Source organism: Triturus cristatus, chromosome 4_1, assembly GCF_964204655.1.
Source record: "Triturus cristatus chromosome 4_1, aTriCri1.1, whole genome shotgun sequence".
NCBI classification, from domain to species: Eukaryota; Metazoa; Chordata; class Amphibia; order Caudata; family Salamandridae; genus Triturus; species Triturus cristatus.
This window is the reverse complement of record NC_140585.1, coordinates 219,451,937-219,473,416: the sequence shown is the minus strand read 5'-3', so window position 1 is coordinate 219,473,416 and position 21,480 is coordinate 219,451,937. Positions and strand designations below refer to the sequence as shown.

At 45.1% G+C, this 21,480-nt stretch overlaps 1 protein-coding gene across 1 annotated transcript in view; it reads left to right on the top strand.

Annotated features, from left to right (window-relative positions):
• The window catches only part of PATL1 (PAT1 homolog 1, processing body mRNA decay factor), a 278,312-nt gene that overhangs the window by 99,984 nt on the left and 156,848 nt on the right, over positions 1-21,480 (top strand). Inside the window, exons 7-8 of the mRNA XM_085651893.1 lie at positions 8,020-8,109; positions 8,348-8,565. Of these exons, the coding sequence (XP_085508019.1) occupies positions 8,020-8,109; positions 8,348-8,565 (308 nt within the window). The remainder of the gene's footprint in view (positions 1-8,019; positions 8,110-8,347; positions 8,566-21,480) is intronic.

Below are 21,480 nucleotides of genomic sequence, written 5' to 3'. Positions count from 1 at the left end.
TGTCACGTGCTATCAATGCTCTCACAATGGTCTATCCAACTCCTTCCAGTTTGTGGATGCAAGTTGGGGGGTGCCCGAGTATGCCGCAAAAACATTCCTCGAGCTGAGCAAGCATATCTACCTTTGGAACTAAGGCAAACATGCTGGAAATTTTCATAAGCTTCCTAAAGAGAACATCATAAACTATGAAGAACAATTGAATGTGAAACACGGCTACTCCATGACAACGTGGCATATGTTCTGTCCACCAGTATGTGCAGTGTGGGGACTATAATGCACTTGTCAATGGGCGAACAGAACACCTACCACGTTCTGAAAGCAGATAAAGGTGTTGAAGTCCATGATTTCCTGAAGTAGAGGAAGAAATATTTTGCAGCTGCTTGCGTAGTGAAGGAGTGGCCCACAGACAGTAGGTATCCATTCACACCAATTGAAAGGTTTACCTATTGGCAGCTCCACCTCAGTCAATTTCCCAGTTTTTTGCTTTAGTGTGATACAACATAAAAAAAGTAGGAAAACAGAAGGCAGGCTTACTTGGGCACTGGGGACAGTAAACACGAGTCTACTGCCTCTTTCCCTGCATCGAGCACACTTTACAGACCCCCCAGGATATAGCGGCATGGATTAGCAAATTTAGCGGCACAAATATGGAAATTTAGCGGCACAAATATGGAAATTTAGCGGCAATTTAGCGGCGTTTTATTTGGCAGTTTATCCTACAACAAACGCAGATCTTTGTTTTTTGAGTTATTTAACCCCTTCGATGCTGCGCAGATTCCGCCGCTGTGCTGACGGAATCTTGCGCGGGTGTGCTCATGACGGAATGGTTCCGTCATGAGCACAGCTCAACCGTGGGTCATGACGGAACCATTCCGTCATGAGCACCGAAGGGGTTAACACCATGAAGCTATGTATATTTGGTTTATTTACAATGTAGAGACTTTGTTTGTCTTCAAGACTACAAATAGGACACAAACCTGTTACTGAATAAATGCCCAGGGTACCTGTATGCTTGTCGTGTTAATCTTGCAGTTCTTCTGAGCAGTCCAAATGTAGCCCAATATTGTGCTGCTGATTATAATGCAGGAACAATAATGCCCGGATGGATTGCTCTGAGAGGGACCGTCGTCTGGCTGACAAAATAATTTTGTAGATGCTGTTGCTCCTTTCAGCATCTGCAGAACTGGTCACACAGTCCTTGTACACAGCTGCAAGCTGTGAAAGGACTGGAATGCGGTCAGCCATCCCACACCAAAAAAGGTCAGTGTCAATCACCCCAGAAACAGATGCCTGTACTGCTTCTGGGCCTACATGTTCAAAGTAGAGGCAAAGCTCCTGATCGGGGACTTCGCTGAAACCAGGGATGGCAGAATATGCACTCTTGTCCTTAGGCAGGATGCAGAGTCGTGCAGGATTGAAAAGGCGCACTTGCTTCAAGAACCCTATGCCCGGTTGGGCCTCCCCCATGTATTTGCCCGCCTTTTCCAGAGAATTTTCAAAAGCTTCATTGAGCTGGGCTGTTATCTTTTTTTTTTGTCAGAGTTAATTTAGCCCCTGCAGTCGTCTGCAGAAATGGTTGTAGTGACTCCAGAGTGAGGACTGAATTGTTTGTTAGGTCTATGTGAAGGTCCTCCAAATAATCATACACCTTCATTGTCACTGGTGTCTGACTCTGGAATAAGTCCATCAGATGCAAAATGTTTTGGCATTTTTCGGCCACAATGTCCAATTGCACTTTTATGCAGTTTCTTTCGTCGCTGTTCAAAATCCTTTGCAGATTTTCAAGGGAATCTGGGGGGGACTTGCTGAGTTGCATCTCAGACTCAACAAACCCAGCATAGGCCTCAAAATGCTTGCAATGGTACTGGACAGCAGCAAACCAAGAATTCCACCGGGTACTGCAAGGATCAGGCGCCATCCGTGGTTTCATCCCATGGTTCTCAGCAAGATGGTGCAGGTACCTTCTCTTTCTGCTCCCGGCCATGTAAAAGATGCGCGAGAAGTACAGGAGGAAAGCATTTAGCTCCACAAAAGGCTTCCTAAATGACTCTCCAATAAGGTTCATTATGTGTGCCAAGCAGGTGATATGTATGGAGTTTGTGTACAGATTTCTCAAAACAGTGTTGTATGCCTTGAGCATGTATGCCGCATTGTCAGTGTTAAAGGAAATAACGTCCTGAAAGGCTATGTTGTACTATGTGAGCACCTTCACAACTGCTTGCGCTACAGTCCCATGGTTGCACTGTGAGAGGAACACTGTGTCCGCTAGGTGGGTGTGGATCTTACGGCCACCCTGCGCAGAGACAACCGCAAATAACACATTCAATACACACCGCCCTTCAACATCAGGTGTTTCATCAAATATAACACTGATCTTCTGATCTTGCAAGTGTTCTTTCAGCTCGTTCTTTGCTACTATATATCTCTCTGGGAGATAACGTTCTTGAAGCTGATGACTTCCAGGTATTGCTCCACCATTTCGCACTCGCTCATGGAGAAACTTGCGCAGCACAGGGTGGTCGGTTTTGCTCAGCGGAATGTTCAGCGCTGTGCAGACATTGACCCACTCACCTATAATTTCCTGGTTTGAGGCACCGGCAGCTGTACTCTTTGTGAAAAGTGCGTTGACAGTCATCTGACGGGCATGTTTTGGCGAAGAGTGAGGGTCTGGATCATCTGAACAGCGCTTCAAGTGTTTTTGGGACTTCACATGCATATCAACAGTGTGTTTCCGGATGTGATCCACCGCCACATTGCACACACTGCAAAACAGCACACCACCATCCGCATGCATCACAGCGCTGTACTCTTTGGCCCGATCTGCTGCAGTTATATGGGTGGGTAGATGTGATCGGTGCTTCACAGTCTTCAAAGGCTGCATAAACTTCTCCATCGGGCTTTTGTTGTGGTGGCTTGCTGGCCGCTTGGAATGCAAAAGATCTCTGGCTTGTGGCACACTCGCGTTACTCACCTACAAATATATTTGTTGTTACTAGATGTGTTCCAAAGGGGAAAATGACATTGCAGTTGTTGGGTGGAAAGTTAAGCAAGCATAGGGTAAACGTGGTTAGAAATGCATGGGACTCTGAAGCAAAGTTGCATACATGGCGCGTTAACATACAGGTAGGCAGAGGTCCTTCGAAGGGAAATGGCACACTTGTGTGGTCCCGCTCGCCAACTTTTAGTCTGTGGAGGGCAGTGGGGGTGCGAGATAAACATAAAAAACATAAGCATCACTTTTGGGCAAAAATGGGAAGAAGGGGAAGGAGCCACCTGCAAAGAAAGTGAAACCTAACCGCGCGAAACAAATTTGTACAAGTTTAGTTGCAGGAGCATCTCCCCGGAAGTATACAGAAACCAAAACTTAGTCTTACCAGTTCTGTGCAGCAGGAAGCAGATGTTAGTTGCCAGACTGCCCAATGACTCTTGAACCAGCAGCTCCTTGCCTCCGGGACTCTACAAAAGAAGAAAAAGGAGTTACAGCTGGATTTGCTAGCCCTTCCCATGGCACACCCCCCACTACGCTGCTCTAAAAACCACAGCACCCCCTTGTGCCCCTGGGCCCGCATAACCAGCTGGCCTCAAAAGAATGGCACCTGGACCTGCCGCACACCTTGTGCGCGGCGGGCCCCCAAGACCCCCAATGACAAAAATGCCCACTTTTCCCCCCACAGCCCTCCTTAGGTGGTTCAGGCTCGCTCGCTATTCTCGCTGGCTGGATAACACTTGGCGTCCAAGACCTTTATCGATTATGTTTGAAGTTGTAAAACAGAGATACCAGACAAGCATATCTCTTTTCCTGATGTGTGACACAGGTTACGTCATTAGGAATACTGCGACAGACCTGCCAAAGGTTTGGAAGGGATTTCTACAGGGATCTCGCAAAAGGTTTCAAAAGTAAGAATACAAGGTATATATTAAATATGTTTATTTTACATTATCCTATCATATGGAAACACCAATAACCAATATAGTTTTAGTTCAGAGACAACACAGGCAAACATGAAAACTGAATAAAGAGTACCTGTTTTCTGTAAGATCAGCCTCACTAAAACCACATTCTGTTAGACTGTAGGGAGGAAAACATCCCAAAGAATTCCACATCTTCGTCTTACGCAGTTTGCTTATATCTTACCCTCACATTCTATGTAGTCGAAGGTGCAGGGCATTAACTCATTTGCATTTTGTAGGCAGGCCCCACATAAATATCTCTGAATTGTGGACTTTTTGTGATGTTGCAAAATGGAGAAAAAAAAGACTAGTCCATGATCCCCAAGATGCTGTCGAGAATTCGTTGTGAAAATTGCACATGCATGAAAAAATGTATAAATGCAAATATAATGTAAATGCAGGGAAATTCTTCACACGGGAGCTGTGTATATGGTAGTATTACACAATATGAATGAACACGTGCACCCAGAAAACGAGTCATGGCAAGGCTATACTTTGTAGCTCTACTGTGCTCTTGCTGCAAAGACAAAAAGGTAAAGTCAGGTATTGGGATCCCCGAATTACAGGTCATAATGGTGAATTAATGACACAAACTGACAGGTTTGGATGTCTGGGCGAAGTTTCAAGGAGACGCCAGTAATTCGTTTTGAGGAACTTACAGACTGTGTCTTCGTGTCAGTGTTACAACCACTGGCATAGGTGTGGGAAGCTATTGTTAGTGGACAGTGCTGTGGACTGGAAAGTGTCTGAATTTTGGGCTCCAGGTCCTTATTGAAAGTAATTACCTGGGGGTCTCACGTTACAATTTCGAGGTGGGAAGTCCGAGAAGAGGGCAGAGACTCCTTTGGAGGTGGGCAGGGTGCATTGGACCGCATCTAGAGTTCCAGGTGCAAAAATCCTGGGGCTAGAAAGGACCATATCAGGGAGAAATGGTGATAAACGTTGCTGATAGCAGCTTTCGAGATCCGTAAAATAGCTTCTCACTAAAAGAACACGTAGGGTTGAATACACAATATGATCAGCAAGTTTAGTCCAACATATTACTCCTATTTCTCAAATATTGACATAGTTGAACTGTACTGCGCTGAATTGCATCTTAGAAAAGGCTCACGTGAGAGACTTTTAATTTGTGACCTTTATGTTCACCCGCAGCAGGCAATTTTACAAAATGAACTTTCAATCCGACCTCTACATTATCATGACCTGATCTTTAAAACCTGTATTCGGAGATAATGATTTAAGGCAGGGTACATTTAAAATTAGCAAATTTTAAGGGCGAGAGACGCCTCCCAGCTCACAGCAGCTTACCTGTGCCTCTGGGCCTCCCGAGACGACGATCCGACGATCCACCACCAGCACCAGCCACAACGATACGATGACGATCCAGACCAGCAGCGCTGCTCCAGACCAGGTGAGTCGCGTCGTCATCGAGTCGTCAGCACTGCCTGCTGTGAGGACCCCCTACCCCCCTTCTATTGGTCTATTGGACCCGTGGCAAGAGCCACTGGCCCAATAGAACAATAGAAGAGGAAGAGAGGCGGGTGATCTGCTGTCTGCTGCTGGATGGGGGTGGGATGATGCCAGGATTTCGCGGGCACTTTTGTAAAAATCGCGGCATTTTTACAAAAGTGCCGATTTCGCGATTTTTTTGCAAGTCACGAAATCCTGGAGGGTCTGACTTTACAACGACAACATGGTCGCTCCTTTTTGGGTGTTGTAGGAATTTTATCAGCAAAGTGTCGCTCCCGCAGCCTTGCCACGTCCTCCAGAACACATGAAGTGGAGGCTGCTGCTTCTGTAGCAGTGAGACTTTCAATCACAGACAACTGAAAGTCAAGGAAAGACATGAGTCTTCCTGTGGTGGTCTCACGATAAACAACATACACATTGTATGTTGCCATCTGGATCAGGTGCGTAAACAATTTCTTATACCAAGTGCGAGTTTTACGACTCTCATTGTATGGCTGAAGAACCTGGTTTTTCTTGTCCACTCCACCCATGTACTTGTTGTAATCAAGTATACGGGTGGGCTTGTGGACTTAGGCCATCTTACCCCAAACCGTGACAGGGGAAGTACTCTCAGCATGAATTGTAGAGAGCACATACACGTCACACCTATCTGAGAACTTGACTGCGAGCAGTTTGTTGGAACGCAACGCAGCGCTCTGGGATTTCTGGAGCTTCTTGCAAACAAGCTCCTGCGAGAATCCTTTGCGGCGACAACGAATTGTACCGTGAGCCATGGTGCCAGCTTTGTAGAACTCACTGAACAGCTCTACTCCTGTATAGAAATTGTCAACAAAAAGGTTATAACCTTTGTGAAGAAGTGGCTGGACAAGCTCCCATACGATCTTTCCTGTGACCCCTAGCGTGGGAGGGCAACCTACAGGGTTAAGAGTTGTGTCCTTCCCTGTATACACTCTCAAGCTGTACACATAGCCAGTCAAGCTCTCACACAGCATGTGCAGCTTGATGCCATAGTGAGCACGTTTGCTCGGAATGTACTGCCTAAACAGCAACCGCCCTTTATACAAAATCAAGGACTCATCAATGGCTATATTCTTTCCAGGAGTATAAACCTCTGGAAACCTGGCAGACAAACGTTCCACGACCGGCCGAATTTTGAACAACCTGTCATGGTCTGGATGGTCCCGGGGCAGTGCAGCAGAATTGTCATTGAAATGCAGCATGCGCTGCAATAGCAAAAAACAATCTCTGCTCATGTATGGTGCGAAGATAGGGGTTAACCAAACTGTGCGAGTAGACCAGTAGGATAGCAAGGTTGGTTTATGCACTACCCCAATTTTAAGCGTGAGGCACCAAAAAATCTTCAACTCCCCTAAAGTAGTGGGAGTCCACTTCCGCGCCCTAGAATGAGGGCCAAGAGTGCCTCCTTGCACCCTTAGAAATTGTTCGGCACGTAAATTTGTTGGCTGCACAATTTCGTCAAGGAAGTCAACAAACCCAAAAAGAGATGGACGTAGTCAATTGGTAAAAAATTTGCCGGATCAACTTTATATCCAGCGTCACCAGTGAAAGGCAGAATTTGGGGCTGAACTAAATTGGGAGGCTGCCAAGACAGCACTCAGTCTGTGCTTGCGGCCTCACGTGCTTGCACTCTGGGTTGCTCTAACCTGTTACTGGTGTCCTGCTGCACAGACTGTGATGGCAAAGGGACAGCACGACTGACATCGTCTCCTTCAGAATTGCTTGACGATGAGTCGTCGGATGGAACTGCGCCGACTGAAAAATCACTTCCAGATTCGGCTCCATTGTCCTCTCCCTCAGAAGCTGTCTCAGTATCTGCTTTCTCAGTCTCTGATCCTGCCTCAGAGCTGGACTCCAGAACCAGACTTAGGGCCTGGGCAGCAGTCATCCAACAATACGCCATCTCTGCTAGTGCCTAAAACTATCCTTTTAAAACACTATCCTACGTAGAAGGCAGATAGGTTGTTGGTGGGTTTTAAAGTGTAGGTGGGTGTGCGTGAGTGAAGTGTTTAACAGTCAATAATGACAGTCACCTTACCTTTGCGAAATCTGTACGCTCTCCAAAAAGACTAAGAAAGAGAAAAAAGACACAGTATTACTTTACCTTGCCACATACCCATCATCGCAGCCTTTTAGCGCTCGTGGCAGGATTTTCTCTTTGTACTCTGCAGCAGAACCAAACTTTACTGCCTTTCATGTAACTTCAAAGAGACTCAATATAGTTCTTTCACAGTCTCATATTTTCAGCACTGGGAAATCTCTCTGTAAATATATATATTTGGCTGAAGCAAGCACCAAAGGGGTTAAATTTGCCTGAATGGCCTGTGATGATAACTATGGAGCTTTAATTCATTTATGACCCTAGTTGATGGCTAGCATAGCATTAGTTCGCCCTGTGTGAGAGCTGAAGATGAGATACTGAGGTAAATGTATCCCCTTGTAACTTCTTGCTTAACACTGATTAATCCTGCCCTCTCCCTTACTACTGCACTTTACTGTCAGGTGAATGATTATATGAGTTAAGAGATACAGCAACTCCTGACCCCCTGGTTTGGTAACAAATGCTTTTCTCTTCCTTAGAATTCCTCGCTTCTAGGTCACCCATTCTCTGGCAGTGTTGCCCCTGTTCTCACATCGCTTCAGCGTGCACAGCTGTTAGGTGGTGCACAAGTAAGAATTCTGATATTGTTTTTCTTATCCTTGTTTCTGTCCCCTATTTTATTTCTCCATCCTTCTCATCTGTTCTCTGCAATGATTTTATCCTCTTTCTTTACTTATATGAGCTATTCCCATTTTTTTTTATTTTTGCTCCACCTTTCCTTGACTCCATTTTATGTTATTTTGCTTCTTTTCTGTTGACATATATAAGCTGTGTTTTTCTCACTTGTTTCCTTTGCATCTTTTCCAGCAACAGGCAGCAGTTGCAGCAGCTGGACGGATGTCGCCTAGCCAGTATGCTCGTGTTTCAGGAATGATGGGCACACCTCTTGCCTCTGTCAACCCTAAGCTTCTGCAGTCCAGAGTTGGGCAGATGATGGGACCAGCCCCTGGATTCCGGGCTTTCTTTGGTGCTCCCCCTCCACCTACTCCGTTGGCCCCTCCCCCATCTCACCTACAGAACTTGAGGTACTTCTGGCAGACGTATCACAAACTATCACTTTGCAGGGATATACTCTCAATGACTGTTCATTGGTCTACACAAGAGCACTGTGCTCATCTGTAGGATGGAAATTTATAAAGGAAGGAGTCTGCCTACTCTTCAAAACAAATGACTCTAAAGGACATGTTTGATATCGTACATAAGACGGAGAGCTTTGTGCATCAACATTATTAGCCATAAATATGCTGATGGTCATGATAGTGGAATAAGTATTTTACCAAATAGCTGTGTATTCCTTATAACTAGTCATAGTAAGAATGGCCTTCTAGTGATGGTCCTATATATGGATTCATAGTCTGGTTTAGAACACATCAGCAGTTGTGGTCAATAATGGCTGTCTCCTTTCTTTTCTGATTCTTGGGGCACTCTTGTGTTGTCTTCTGCTTCTAGTTTTCTGAATGGGTTAAGCCATTTTCTGAATTAATTTGTTTTGTTATTTGTGGTGCAAGAATTCTGGTTCCATGTGTTTACCATGATGGCTAAATGGCGCAACGCCTCTGAGATTTCCTGGTAGTAAACGTAAAGGCATTCCTGACCCCCTATACAACCATAAAGTACATATATGTAAAAACACTAAGTCGTTTGCATTGTTATAATCTTGTTGTGACTCTATATGATTAAGTGCATAGATTATCCAGCATGAATCCTGCTTAGATTTCCTGGTTTAGAACATTCTTCGTAATCTGGAAGCATTTTTTTTTGTAAACTTTAAGCGGACTTCAGCATGGCTTTGTTCTATTAAAGATCCAAGCTTTGCGGCTTAATGTTCCAAGATGCCAAACACCAACTGCAGTATTTTACATCCACCCCCTTTGTACTTTGTTTGAAAAACTCAGAAAAGTACTGTGCATTGTTTGCCTTTTTGTTGATTTCTTTATTGCCTTCTTCTTGTCAGCTTACAAACTCTACCACACCTGCTTTCTTTTTTTCGTTATAGACTGTTCAGTTATGCTGCCATTTGACATGCTTCAGAAAGAAAAATGCTATATTCTTGGAGTGGCATAGACCTGTTTTCCATTCAGTGCTCTGACCATTCTCTGTGCCCTCCTTAAACAAAATTCTACGAAAAATTGAAAATGGGAATGTAGACTGATTTTCCAGGAGTCCTAAACATGCTTGGAGATCTTAAAGACACATTCTTCTTCTTTTTTACCACCTTACTGCCTACTCTGTTTCTCCATCTTCCTCAACTCATCTTTCTTTTTTGCTGTAGGGTGCCCTAAACCCAGTTTCAACCTTTATCCTGCTTGTGTCTACTTGGTAGGACAAGCTGAATGAATAATACAACAGACTACCCAGAAATGTGCATTAGGCCTCACAAGCAGTATGGAAATACTTTGTAAGGCCCTGTACAGTAAAATATTCAAGTACTCGCTGTAGGAAAGCGCCCCTTTTAGACATGGGCACCCCCACTTTTTGCCTGATATTTGATGCAGTTTTGACTGAAGTGCACTGGTTTCCTGCTAACCGGGTCCCCAGTGCCAGTGCTCTTTACCTAGAACAAGGTAACTGTTCAATTGTACCCCAATTGGCAACACCTTTAGCATTTCTGTAAGTCCCTAGTAAATAGTGCCTAGGGCATGGGTAATAAAGAGGGCCCCTAAGGTCTCCAGCATGTATTGTGCCACCCTAAAGACCCACCTCCATACTCCTGCAGACTGCCATTGCAGGCTCAGTGAAATGGCCAAACAGTAGTGAAAACACGACTTGGCACGCACCCTGTGTGCCATACCCACAGACACTGAATGCAATATATGCAAGTCAGCCCTATAGCAGGCCTTCTAGCCCTAAGGCAGGGTGCATTATATTACATGTCAGGACATAGATCCATGAGCAGATATGCCCCTGTACTGTCTAGTGCAGCTACTCGATAGTGCAAGTGAACAGGGAAGCCATCTTAAGTATATGTACTAGGCACTGGTCATTACGAGTTCCCCGGCTACATGATGGCTTTACTGAAACCTATGGTGTTTGGTATCAAGCATCTTCTCTCATTAAATCCATACTGATGCCTGTAGTAAATTTATTAAAACATGCACCAAGGTGCCCCCTGAAAACCTACCGGCCTCTTTGTGCTGGCTGACTTGTTTTTGATCCAGTCTGCCACCACAGACATTTTTCTGACCCCATGCAGGCGAGAGCCGACGCTCTCTGATGCCGGAAATAATAAGGTGTCCTAATGCAGGATAGCTAGTCAGTCAGTCAAAAAAACTTTATTCGATTGTAAACAACAATCATAAAAGTGTACATAGAGGAAAAAACATTAAATCATAACAACTGCAATGTAAAAGTTTCATATTATCCAAGAATTACAGAAAAATACATTATAAAATACATTATAAAATCATCCTTTTCCTGATAAATATCACTTTTTTCAAGTACAGGGTAATTGTTGCAACACAAAGATGATTATCCAGGCGTTGAATATCATACATGGCACGGCGACATTGCCGATGCCCAATCACCCTTAAAAACGGCAATAAAATAGTTTGTCTAACTTGATGATAAAATTTACAAAACATGCATGGCACTTTGGGGAGAAGATTCATCACAAGGACAGGGAGACAATTCTTAAGACCCATCGTTGATTGTGGGAAAACTAACCAATCTATGAAACAGTCCAAATCTAAAACGGGATAATAGAAATCTATCATAGTTACCCGGGACATGACTCAAGTAGGGTTGAATATTAAAAGATGTTAAAATTAATTGATGATGTAAAACAGTGGGATTTAAGACCTCCACAGCGCCTCTTGTTGATTCTAAAAAAGCCAGACCCTCTTTTTTAAACTCTTTCCGTGATATGGCTGAGATAGTAAGGGGATTTAAAAAATAATCTAGCTTATCCATATCAGTCAAAAACTTTCGTACACATCTCAGCCAAGGTATCCTCATATATCCTTCTAACTTTAAGACATCTGACAATATATCTCTGTTAAGCTTAGGTTCTTCTTTTGACCACACCCTGTGCCATAATAGCACGGGTTCTAGCTTAATAAGGTCCGATATAAAGGAGAGTCCCAATTCTGCATGACCATTATAGTTCGAGGAACTCTTGGGAACTGCGAGGATAAACTTCAGGAATGAGTTCTCAACTACCTGGAGCAGGATAGGATCCACAAACCCCCAGATCCCACTACCATACATTGCACCAGATACACATTTAGCCTTGTAAATTTTAATTAATTCTGCAGGTGGTCTGGTGCCTAATTTTCCCGAGAAGGACCTAAGGGCAGCAGTCGAGTGTATCATCGCCTGTTTTTTTGCTTCCATTGACTCACCCCATACGTCCTTCTGGTTAAACAAAATACCTAGGTAGGAGAATTGCTTGGTTAGAACCAACCGCTGTCCTTCAATAAAAATGGCCTTCTTAGTTTTTACATTTCTACCACAGTGCATGATGAAAGTTTTTGCAATATTAACTCTTAAGCCCAATTCTTTCTAAAGAGGGCAACACTAACCACCACGCGCTGTAGACCCACTTGCGTGCGAGACATTAGGACTGCATCGTCCGCGTACATTAATAGTGGAATTGGGCGACCAGCTACGTATGGGGGATCAAAACTCTTGTTGCACAAGGCTTTCTCCAAACCATTAATATACAAATTAAAAAGGAAAGGGGCTAGGACACAACCTTGCCTAACCCCACTCCTGATTGGGATTTTACCAGTGCATCCCCCTTTGCGACCATAACATACGCGACAAAAGCTCCACTATAAAAGCGTTTAAGAAAATAAATAATATTTTCTTCAACCCCAATTTGTTCCAATAACAACCATAGTTTGGAATGAATCACACAATCAAAGGCGGCTGAAAGGTCAACAAAAGCCACAAACAAATTCTCCCTCTTAGCCCTAGTATACTTCCCAGTCAACATCAGGAAGTTTAAACCTTGTTCCACTGTTCCTAAACCAGAGCGGAAACCATATTGTAAATCAGATAAAATAGAGTTATCTTCAGCCCACAATAATAGGCGGTCCAGAATTATTCGCCCAGCTATTTTTGTAAAAGAATCTAAGAGGGAAATAGGTCTATAACAGCCCGGGTCATGTCTATCCCCTTTTTTATATATTGGGACAATTATGGACTCCACCCAAGTGGGCAATAATTCCGATGCACAACTGGCATTTAACACTTGTACCAGAAGGGGGGCCCACAGAGGCATAGTTGACTTGAATACGTCTATGGGTACACCGTCTGGGCCAGGGGCCTTCCCGCCCTTACTTGCGTATATTGCCTTTTCAACCTCTGGCAAAGAAAACTGCATATTTTTCAGAGATAAATAGTCAGCGGGATTACAAGGGGAGAGAGACATCTATCTCCCTCATACACTCTAGAAAAGTGATTGATCCACTCGACCTCAGGGATAGCTATTTCCAGAGTCGGACAGGTCTCTTCTCTAAATAAGGGATTTCTAATGATCTTCCAGAAACCTGCACAATCGTTAGATACCGACGCTTGATGCAGCGCTTCCCAGGGTTCTTTCCTTAACTCATCTTTTCTATCTTTCACAGCGAGCGTGTACTCTTTCCTAGATCTACGAACGTCTTCTATACACCTAGGTTGGTTATGCAATGCTTTCTTTAAAAGAGAGTATGCTTTAGTACATCTAGTATTAAACCAACCACCCCGCTGAACTTTATTATTTCTACGCTGTCTTGTTAAGGAAATTCTAATCTCGTTACAAATTGACAAGAAGGATGCGAGTATGTTTTCAGAAGTGGCATCCTCCGCCAGACACGTTGAAAAATCAGAGGCACAGTTATTAATCGCACTATTAAGCATATTATTTTGATCTACCTTATCCCATCTAAGCGTATAGCCATTTGTACTTCCAATTGCAAGATTTTCCCATAGTCTGTCTCTATCAGTACTATTTTTTGAGGCAGACCTCTTTGGGATAAAAATGGCTAAGCAAAGAGGAAAATGATCACGTAAAGCGATATCAGATACGTTAAAGGTGGCGATACTTTCAGCGTGCCTGTTTGTAATTAGAGCAAAATCAATAGTAGAGGTACAACCTCGCCCATTAAAAGTTGGAGGAAGAGAAAAAGGTGTTGGGCAAACCTCGTTTATAAAACCCAAATCGAGTTGACCAATTAGTTCATTAAATTGTTCACCCAAAGTAGAATGATTAAAGTGTGACTGATTCACTCCATCTTCTCGTCCCATACTACATCTATTATGTGCAGACATGTTACAGAGAGTGCAATTGAAATCTCCCAAAAGAAGTGTCATCATGGTAAATCCCCAAAATTTTTCTTGTGAGAACATTACTTTGGCCACTTTCTTAAAGACAGTAGAGAGTTCTCCAGGGGGGATGTTGTTGTATAGATTGAGCAAAGCAATCGGGGTGGCTAGATCTAAAACTATTATCAAAATCTGAAAATAGGGATCTTTAACTGGCTCCATTATCTTTATAAGATTTAGTTTATTAGATGCGTAAGTCATCAGTCCCCCTTTAGCTCTTCCATGAGAGGTATCCACAGCTGGAGTATGGAACGTTTTAAACCCGTTTAGATGAACCGGGTCACTGGTCCAAGTTTCTTGTAAACAAATAAGGTCTTGCATTTGAATAAAGTCTTGCCAGAGTGGATTACCAATTTTGGATTTAATGCCAGCAATGTTCCATGAACATATGTTACAAGGCAGAGTACCAAATGGGGGACAGCCAGGAGGAACTGAAGAGGAATCTACCAACAAAGGCAGAGATCTACTCTCTCTCTTCTCCACTAGTCCTACCTCAGATACCACCAACCCCCATGCGTTACCCTCAGTCTCTAATAGGCAACTGACTGGCCTCTTACCTCCCTTAATATTATCCGAAAGAACACTAATCGGCGTAGGCTCTGAGACAAAAATTGAAGTGTTTAGGGAAGAATAAATTTGCTGTCAGTCATTATTATCTAGGCCACTAAGAATATCAAACTGATTGGATGTTGGTATACTATATCTTTCTCCCTCAAGACGCCCCTGCTTGGACAATTGGGAAGAAAAACCCCACAGCCTTTGCTGTCGTAAGGGGTAATTAAAGAAATCAAGGGGAACAATGTTAACATAATCAGTAGCTAAATGGCCAGTATAACATTTCTCAAGTATATCATTAACCAATAAGGGAGACCGAAACGATACGATCACACAGTCCCCTCTTAATGATTTAACTGTAGAACCAAGCCAACCAACTCTTCTAACCATCTTAAAATTTGCGAACAAAGCACTATTCTGGCCAAATTTAATAGACAAAAAATGAAGGGCCTTATTCCTCAGGGTTGTCCAATGCTCATAAGCATTAGGAGAGAGAGATGGAACGTTTGCTAACGCCACAGTGTAAGGTAGAGCCTCGGGGGGTAAATTAAACGTTGGTAAACTAGGTTTAATATTAACCTCCCTAGTGTCAGCACCAATAATTAGAGTAGTTAAGTTTTTATTTGAAGTTGAAACAGAGGGACCTAATACATTAATTCCCACAGATTTTATGCCTCTTGAGCCACTTGATTCCTGCTGATCACAACTGCCAGATACCTCTGATACTTGTTTTGGATTTCTTTTCGGATCAGGCAAAATTATTTGTGATACAGCAGGGGGTAGGGTAAGTAGTGCATTACCATGTGAACTGTGTGAATTGCCCACAACTTGTTCTTCCATATTATTAACCCTAGTTTCGATGTTTGTTAATTTTTTCATGATGGGTACAAGAAGAGTAGTTAGCATGTTCTCCATTTTTCCCCAAAAGGACTTTCCTATTAACGAGTCCAAAGGGGCAGGTAGTGATTTATTATCCTTTTTCCCTTGATCCACATTAGGTTTACTAGTGGTTTTGCTAGATTTATAGGATCTCTTTCCTTTAGCTGTAGATAATTGTGGCCCTTCTTTGTTATTATATTTTTGTTTACATTTAGCCTTCTGGCCTCTGGTTGTCATTTGGGGTGTATCATTATTGATACTTTGCACTGAACCAGTGATGGAAATTAGGCTTGAAGGTGAATCTAGTCCCACCTCTACTGTGGGGTTTTCAGGCAAAGGTGGAAACTGAGGTAAACTATTACGGGAAAAGATGTCCGGGGACAGAGATAATCTAGATCGTGTTGACGTAGAGTTTCCATCTGACTGTTGCTGAGGAATTACAATTTTCCCTATTTCTTGTAATGTTCGAACCCCTGGGAGACCAATAAAAGATGGTGCCATTAAAGAATCCTGGGAGTTGGTGGTAAGAATCGAAGCATTATTAATAGATAGAGGGGGGGAGGGCATACCTGCTGGAAGCGAGAGACGCCTTTCAGTACTTTCAATGGCAGATACAACCACCCCAATAGTTTTTTGCAGCATACGATCGATTGCTGTCAAGGTTGGTAGTGAAGTATTGGCAACATTAGTTTGCTTTGGATCATTATGAACCTGAGCGATCGTATGCTTCCCCATATCTAATATCAAGCAAAAACAACGATGACTATCTTAGTGAGAGAACAATACCATACACAAATATAACACCGAGGATACAAGAATAACAAATGAAATAAGACAAAACCAGAAAAACAACGTTACATATAGTATTAGCTATCGGGGCACAAGCGGCTTGTACGAGTTCAATGTCACCACCAAGAGATGGGGCCCAGCCCAGCCACGTCCAGCCCCGGACGGCCACAGACGGCCCGCCCTTTGCCCGGGCTTAGCCCGCGCGCGTCCCGCAACGCGGAGGGAGCCTCCTTCTCTTAAGCGCCTCCGGGCGCGAAGATTCGTATCAGCTGGGGAGCGCTAAGCCCACTGGGAGCTGTAGTCTCCCCCTGTGATGGCCGCAGTCTCCCCCTGCGATGGCCGCGCGGTGTCAGATAGCGGCAGCAGGGGAGACACACAGCGTCAGGGACCCAGGAGCGAGATGGCAGGTAAGACTGAACTGCTCGTATTCCCTTCAAAGCAAAGACAGCATCTGAGTTGGATAGCTAGTCATTTAGCATATCAATACCAGGGACTTAAGAGGCCCCTACTGCCTATTATATGCAAGTCTTGCTTCCCCCAGACCTGGGAGATGCCACCCCCAGCCCTGAGGCCCATTTGGTGACAGGAAAGGCGGGAAATTAGCTATTCAAGTAGGCGTGTTACACTACCACGCCAGTCACACCCCTAAGGAGGACTTCATTATGTGCTCCACGGAAGAAGGATTCCACAGTCTTGTTTTTGGTGGAATTAGGAACTCTTGGAGAGGGTTCTGCCCTCTTCCCACAGGAAGTGGTCCAATAGGGGGTGGAGCGACCCCAAGGATAAGTAGCACATTGGCTACTATCCTTCACTCCCCTTAAAGCCCCTAAATTCAGTATTGAGGTGGTCCCCTTACACCAAGAACTCCGTTTAGGCAGACTCCAAAGGAAGGACCAGGAAGAGCTGAAGAGCGCAAGAACAGAGAATTAGCTGTGGACTTTGGTGCCAAACTTTGCCAGCCTGCTCCTGTCCCGACAATCGCCCCAACCTGACTCTTCCTGCAGCTGCGCATCTTCCAAAGCCTCAGAAGACTGCTAGCACTTCGTCAACCAGCTGGCATCTCCCTTGAAGTTAAGGAGTCACTTGCTCAGGCACTGACCGTGACGTTCGGTAAACCTATCTGCTGACTATCGGGTCCACCGACTCCGCAACCATCCAGGAAGTGGTTACTATGCTCCAGGAGGTCAGCTTCATCTCCCAACCAAGTTTGGAGATGCCAGGAGGCGCCCTACACCAATACCTGGGGTGCCGGAGCCTGTAGCAAGCACCAAGGCTTGTATGTATTCAGTCCGAACTCCACCGCCGTTAAATCCGACATGCACGTCGCAGGACTTACCCAGAGTCCAACTCCACGCCAGAAGTAGTCTTGCTGTGTTTCTTCTCCCTCTTCTGCAATGCACCGAGAACCGTGGGAGCCTCAAACTCAACGACCCGCTGAACAAAACACCTATGCACCCAAGCCCCCCCAGCCCAAGTCCATTGAAACTGATGGTGTCTCTATGGCCCCAAGACCCCCAAGAATGTAACCCCCTTTTGGGTTCTGCCGGATTGGCCCCCCCAGCACCCCCAGCAGCCTCTTTCCTACAAGTGCTTTTCCCATTGACTACAGTGTGTAGCGTACGAGGCTACCACCTCTGGAAGCACTTCTGCACCGGGACTGCACAGGGCAGGTAAATTGTCTCTTGTTGCTTTCTTGGACCTTGGCCCCCTACTCACCTTAAGTCCAGAAGAACAGTCCTGTAAGTCGTTTGCAAGTGATCCTATGCAGTGAATGTTTCTCCATTGGATAACATTACTGCCTTCTATGCTCAGTCTCAAATCTGACAGCTGTCATTTTCTATTGTTTTACTGTAAAATGTGAATATATTCTAAAGTATTTACCCAATTACGAAGTTCTTGGCGTCTAAAATTCTATAATAATGATTTTCTAAATTGGTCTTGTGCTTCTTCTTGTGTGTGTCTCATTTAATGACTGTGAGTGCAACAAATGCTTAACACTGTGAGAAGCTGTGTTTCTGTTGCAGTAACCCCCCCCCCCCCCCCCCTTTTTGCCAGACTACTGATGCACCTTTGACTTGATGTGCCCTGGGTCCCTGCCAATCAGGTTCCCAGGGCCTGTGTTCTTTCCGCAAAACTGTACCCTAACCCAATTGGCATCTCTGGCCAGAGGTCAACACCTGGTAAATGTTACCACTTGTACCCAGGGCATTGTGACCAGGGAAGACCTCTAAGGGCTGCCACACTTATTGTGCCACCCTTAGAGGCCCTGTACCTTTACACACTCGCACTGCCATTGCAGGCTGCGTGTTTGGTGCAAAACAGTGAAGAGTTGACATGGCACACATCCCTGTGTGGCCTGCCTACAACCCACTGCTCTGGCATAGGTCCGCCATCCCTCTAGCTGGGTGCACTATACCAGTGGTGAGGGTACATGTGCACGAGCCCTGTACCCCTACAGTGTCTAAGTCAATTCTTAGACATTGTAAGTGCAGTGGTGCCATAAAGAGTATATGGTGCTGGGAGTTTGTCATTACGAACTCCACAGTACCACAATGGCTGCACTGAAAACTGAGAAGTTTGGTATCCCACTTCTCAGCACATGAAACCCATCCTGATGTCAGTGTGGGATTTAATGAAAAATGCACTCTGAGATTATTTTAGAGATGCCCCCTGAAAAACGACCAGCCTCTGGTGGGTTCCCTGACTGGTGCACACCAGCCTGCCACCACAAGACATGTTTCTGGAATCCTAGGGTGGGAGTCTGAGCTCCCTGAGCCCAGAAACAAAGCCTTTCCTGGGCAGAGGTGTTCATACTTCCCCCAGGCCAGGAAGAGCCATCTGTGACAGGGGAGCTTCAAAGCCCTGGCAGCCTTTGTAATGCGACCCCGAGCCTTTCCTGCTGTCAAGAGCAGGCCCCCTTCCTGTCTCCCCTCCTTTTCGGCGGGAAGAATGGCGGGGAAAACTAGCCAGCCCAGAAGGTGTGCCCACCTCTGCCAACTCCACCCCTCAGGTGGGGAGGCGAGGTGAAGCCCACTCTTCAGTGCCCGCCTCTTGTAGATGGCAGGCACTCCCCAATCTAGATTAGGGATTGTGCTCTCTCCCTCACGTGGGGTGAGCACACCAAGGGTGTAGTCACCCTATGGTCAGTAGCCCATTGGCTATTGACCTCGAGACCCCTAAACTGCCTTCTAAATACAGTATTTAGTGGGCAGCCCGTAACCAAGAAGGTAGACCAGAAGAAACTACAAGAAAAGGAGGACAGAACAGCTGTGCCAAAACTTACAAGAGGAAGATGCCCACTGACTTGGCCCCAGTCCAACCAGCCTGTCTCCACCTCGAACCTGCTCCTGTGAAATCCCGATGTGTCCGGCAGCCAGCAACCTCAAACCCCGAAGGACCTGCCTGCCTTCAACCACAAAGACTGTCTCCTGTCAACACCGGATTAGTTCATCTCCAACCTCTGGCTCTGGCCGGACACAGCAAATCCGCACCACTCTGCACCCGCCGTCCACGACCCGAGCGGGCAAACACCACGAGGAGGGCCCCCCCCCCGGCTATCATGACCCGAGATCTGGCAACCCCTGACGTGCCTCAAACCTCCAGCCAACGCCTGCAGCCAAAATCCGAAAGGTCCCTTCAACCGTGACCAGGAGCTGGAAAGAAGATCTGACCCTAAAAGACACCCCTGCACCCGACGACCTACGGCCTTTGGTGGTCCAAAGGACAGTGCCAGGCTTGCTTGGCTTTAGGAAATAAAATAAATAAAAAATATTTTTTTTTTATACCAAAACAATTGGTCTGAAGTTCAGTGTTAGAATGAATTTGCTGCCTGAGTGTGTACAACAAATGCTTAACACTGTACTCTGATAAAGCCTTACTGCTTGACCACACTACCACAAATAGAGAGTGAGGTGCTATCTACTTTACCTCTGCCTACATTTTGGGTTCCTCTAGACTATGTGCACACTATACCTCACTTCGGTATAGTATATTCAGAGCCAGATTCCTACTCTGAGTTAACTGTTCTAGGAGATTGCAGATTCCACAAATTGCAGACTTCCTGATAGACTCAAACTCCTCTGGAGTTGCTTATTTCCCTGTGAGATTGTGTTAAATCTTCCTCATGGCTGTGTATTCTCTGATCTGTAGTTCTACCTGGGTTAGTAATCTGGTGGAGATTTTGTTGATTTCTTTCCTATGGAACTGACCCTCCCGTCCATACTCGTCAATTTAACTTGTGATAATATTGGAATTTTCAGGAAGTAAAAGTGGAAAGAGGGTAAAATATTTTTGGCCACAATATCTGAGAGTTGGGATATATATTCTTGTCCTTTCTCTCAGCTGGTCCACCATACTAATGGAGGAACTGTGACACTTTCCTTTGTTTGTTTTTGTACATGATTTACTCTTGTAGAGATAGAAAAAAAATAGATTTTTCTTCTGCCTGGTTTCTGATTGGATCCTGTTTTTAGAGAATGCATTAGTGAAGTTTCTGATGCATATGACTTGGAATATTTAGGACAATTGTTGAGGAGCATCTTCATAGCAATGTAAATAATAAAGGTAAACTCAGAAATATTGGTTCCATTATTGAAAAAAATACAACTTTGGACCTGCCTTCATAAGGATTGTAGAAAAAGAAGTAGAATCAGTTGATGGCTGCATAGGCATTGCAATATTAGAGGTATCTGCGGAGGGATGGTAATAAAGGCAGTGTATTGAAGCGATTAATTGCCTACTTCGATAGGAAGTGGTCATAATGGGGATGTAGTCACCCTAAGGGCAAGTGACCCACTGGCTACTACCTGTCACACTCCTTAACATCCTAAAATGGAGTATGTAAGTAGCCCCCCTGATGCCAGGAACTCTGATTTGACGGATCCAGAAGAAGAAGACAAAGAAGAAAATGAGAACTGAAGACTGCTGCGGACTTTTGGCACCAAACCCTGCCTGCCTGCACCATTCTCGACAATCGTAACCAAGTGACTCGTCCTGCAGCTGTACGTCTGCCAAGAACCCCGGTAGACTGCCAGCCCTTTGCAAATTGCCAGCAATCTCCCTTCAAGTAGAGGAGCTACTCATCTGCAGGCACCTAAGAAGCAGTGTCAGGTTTACCGTGTTGCCACTCCCCGGCCAGCCCAATGCAGCAGCCTCTGTCCCTCCACCAAGTGAGAGGACACCAGGACCAACCAGAGCCACACAGCACCAATACCCGGGGTACTGGACACTTAGCAGCAACCAAGGCCTGATTAAATCCAGTTGGGACTCTTAACAGCACCGAGACCAAGCAGCCATCGAGGGACGTCGGCAAGGCAGAGACCGACTTCCAGAGTGGCCTAGCTGTCTTCATTTCTGCACACTCAACCGACAACTGCGAGTGCCTTGGATGCACAGAGCTCTGCCGACCT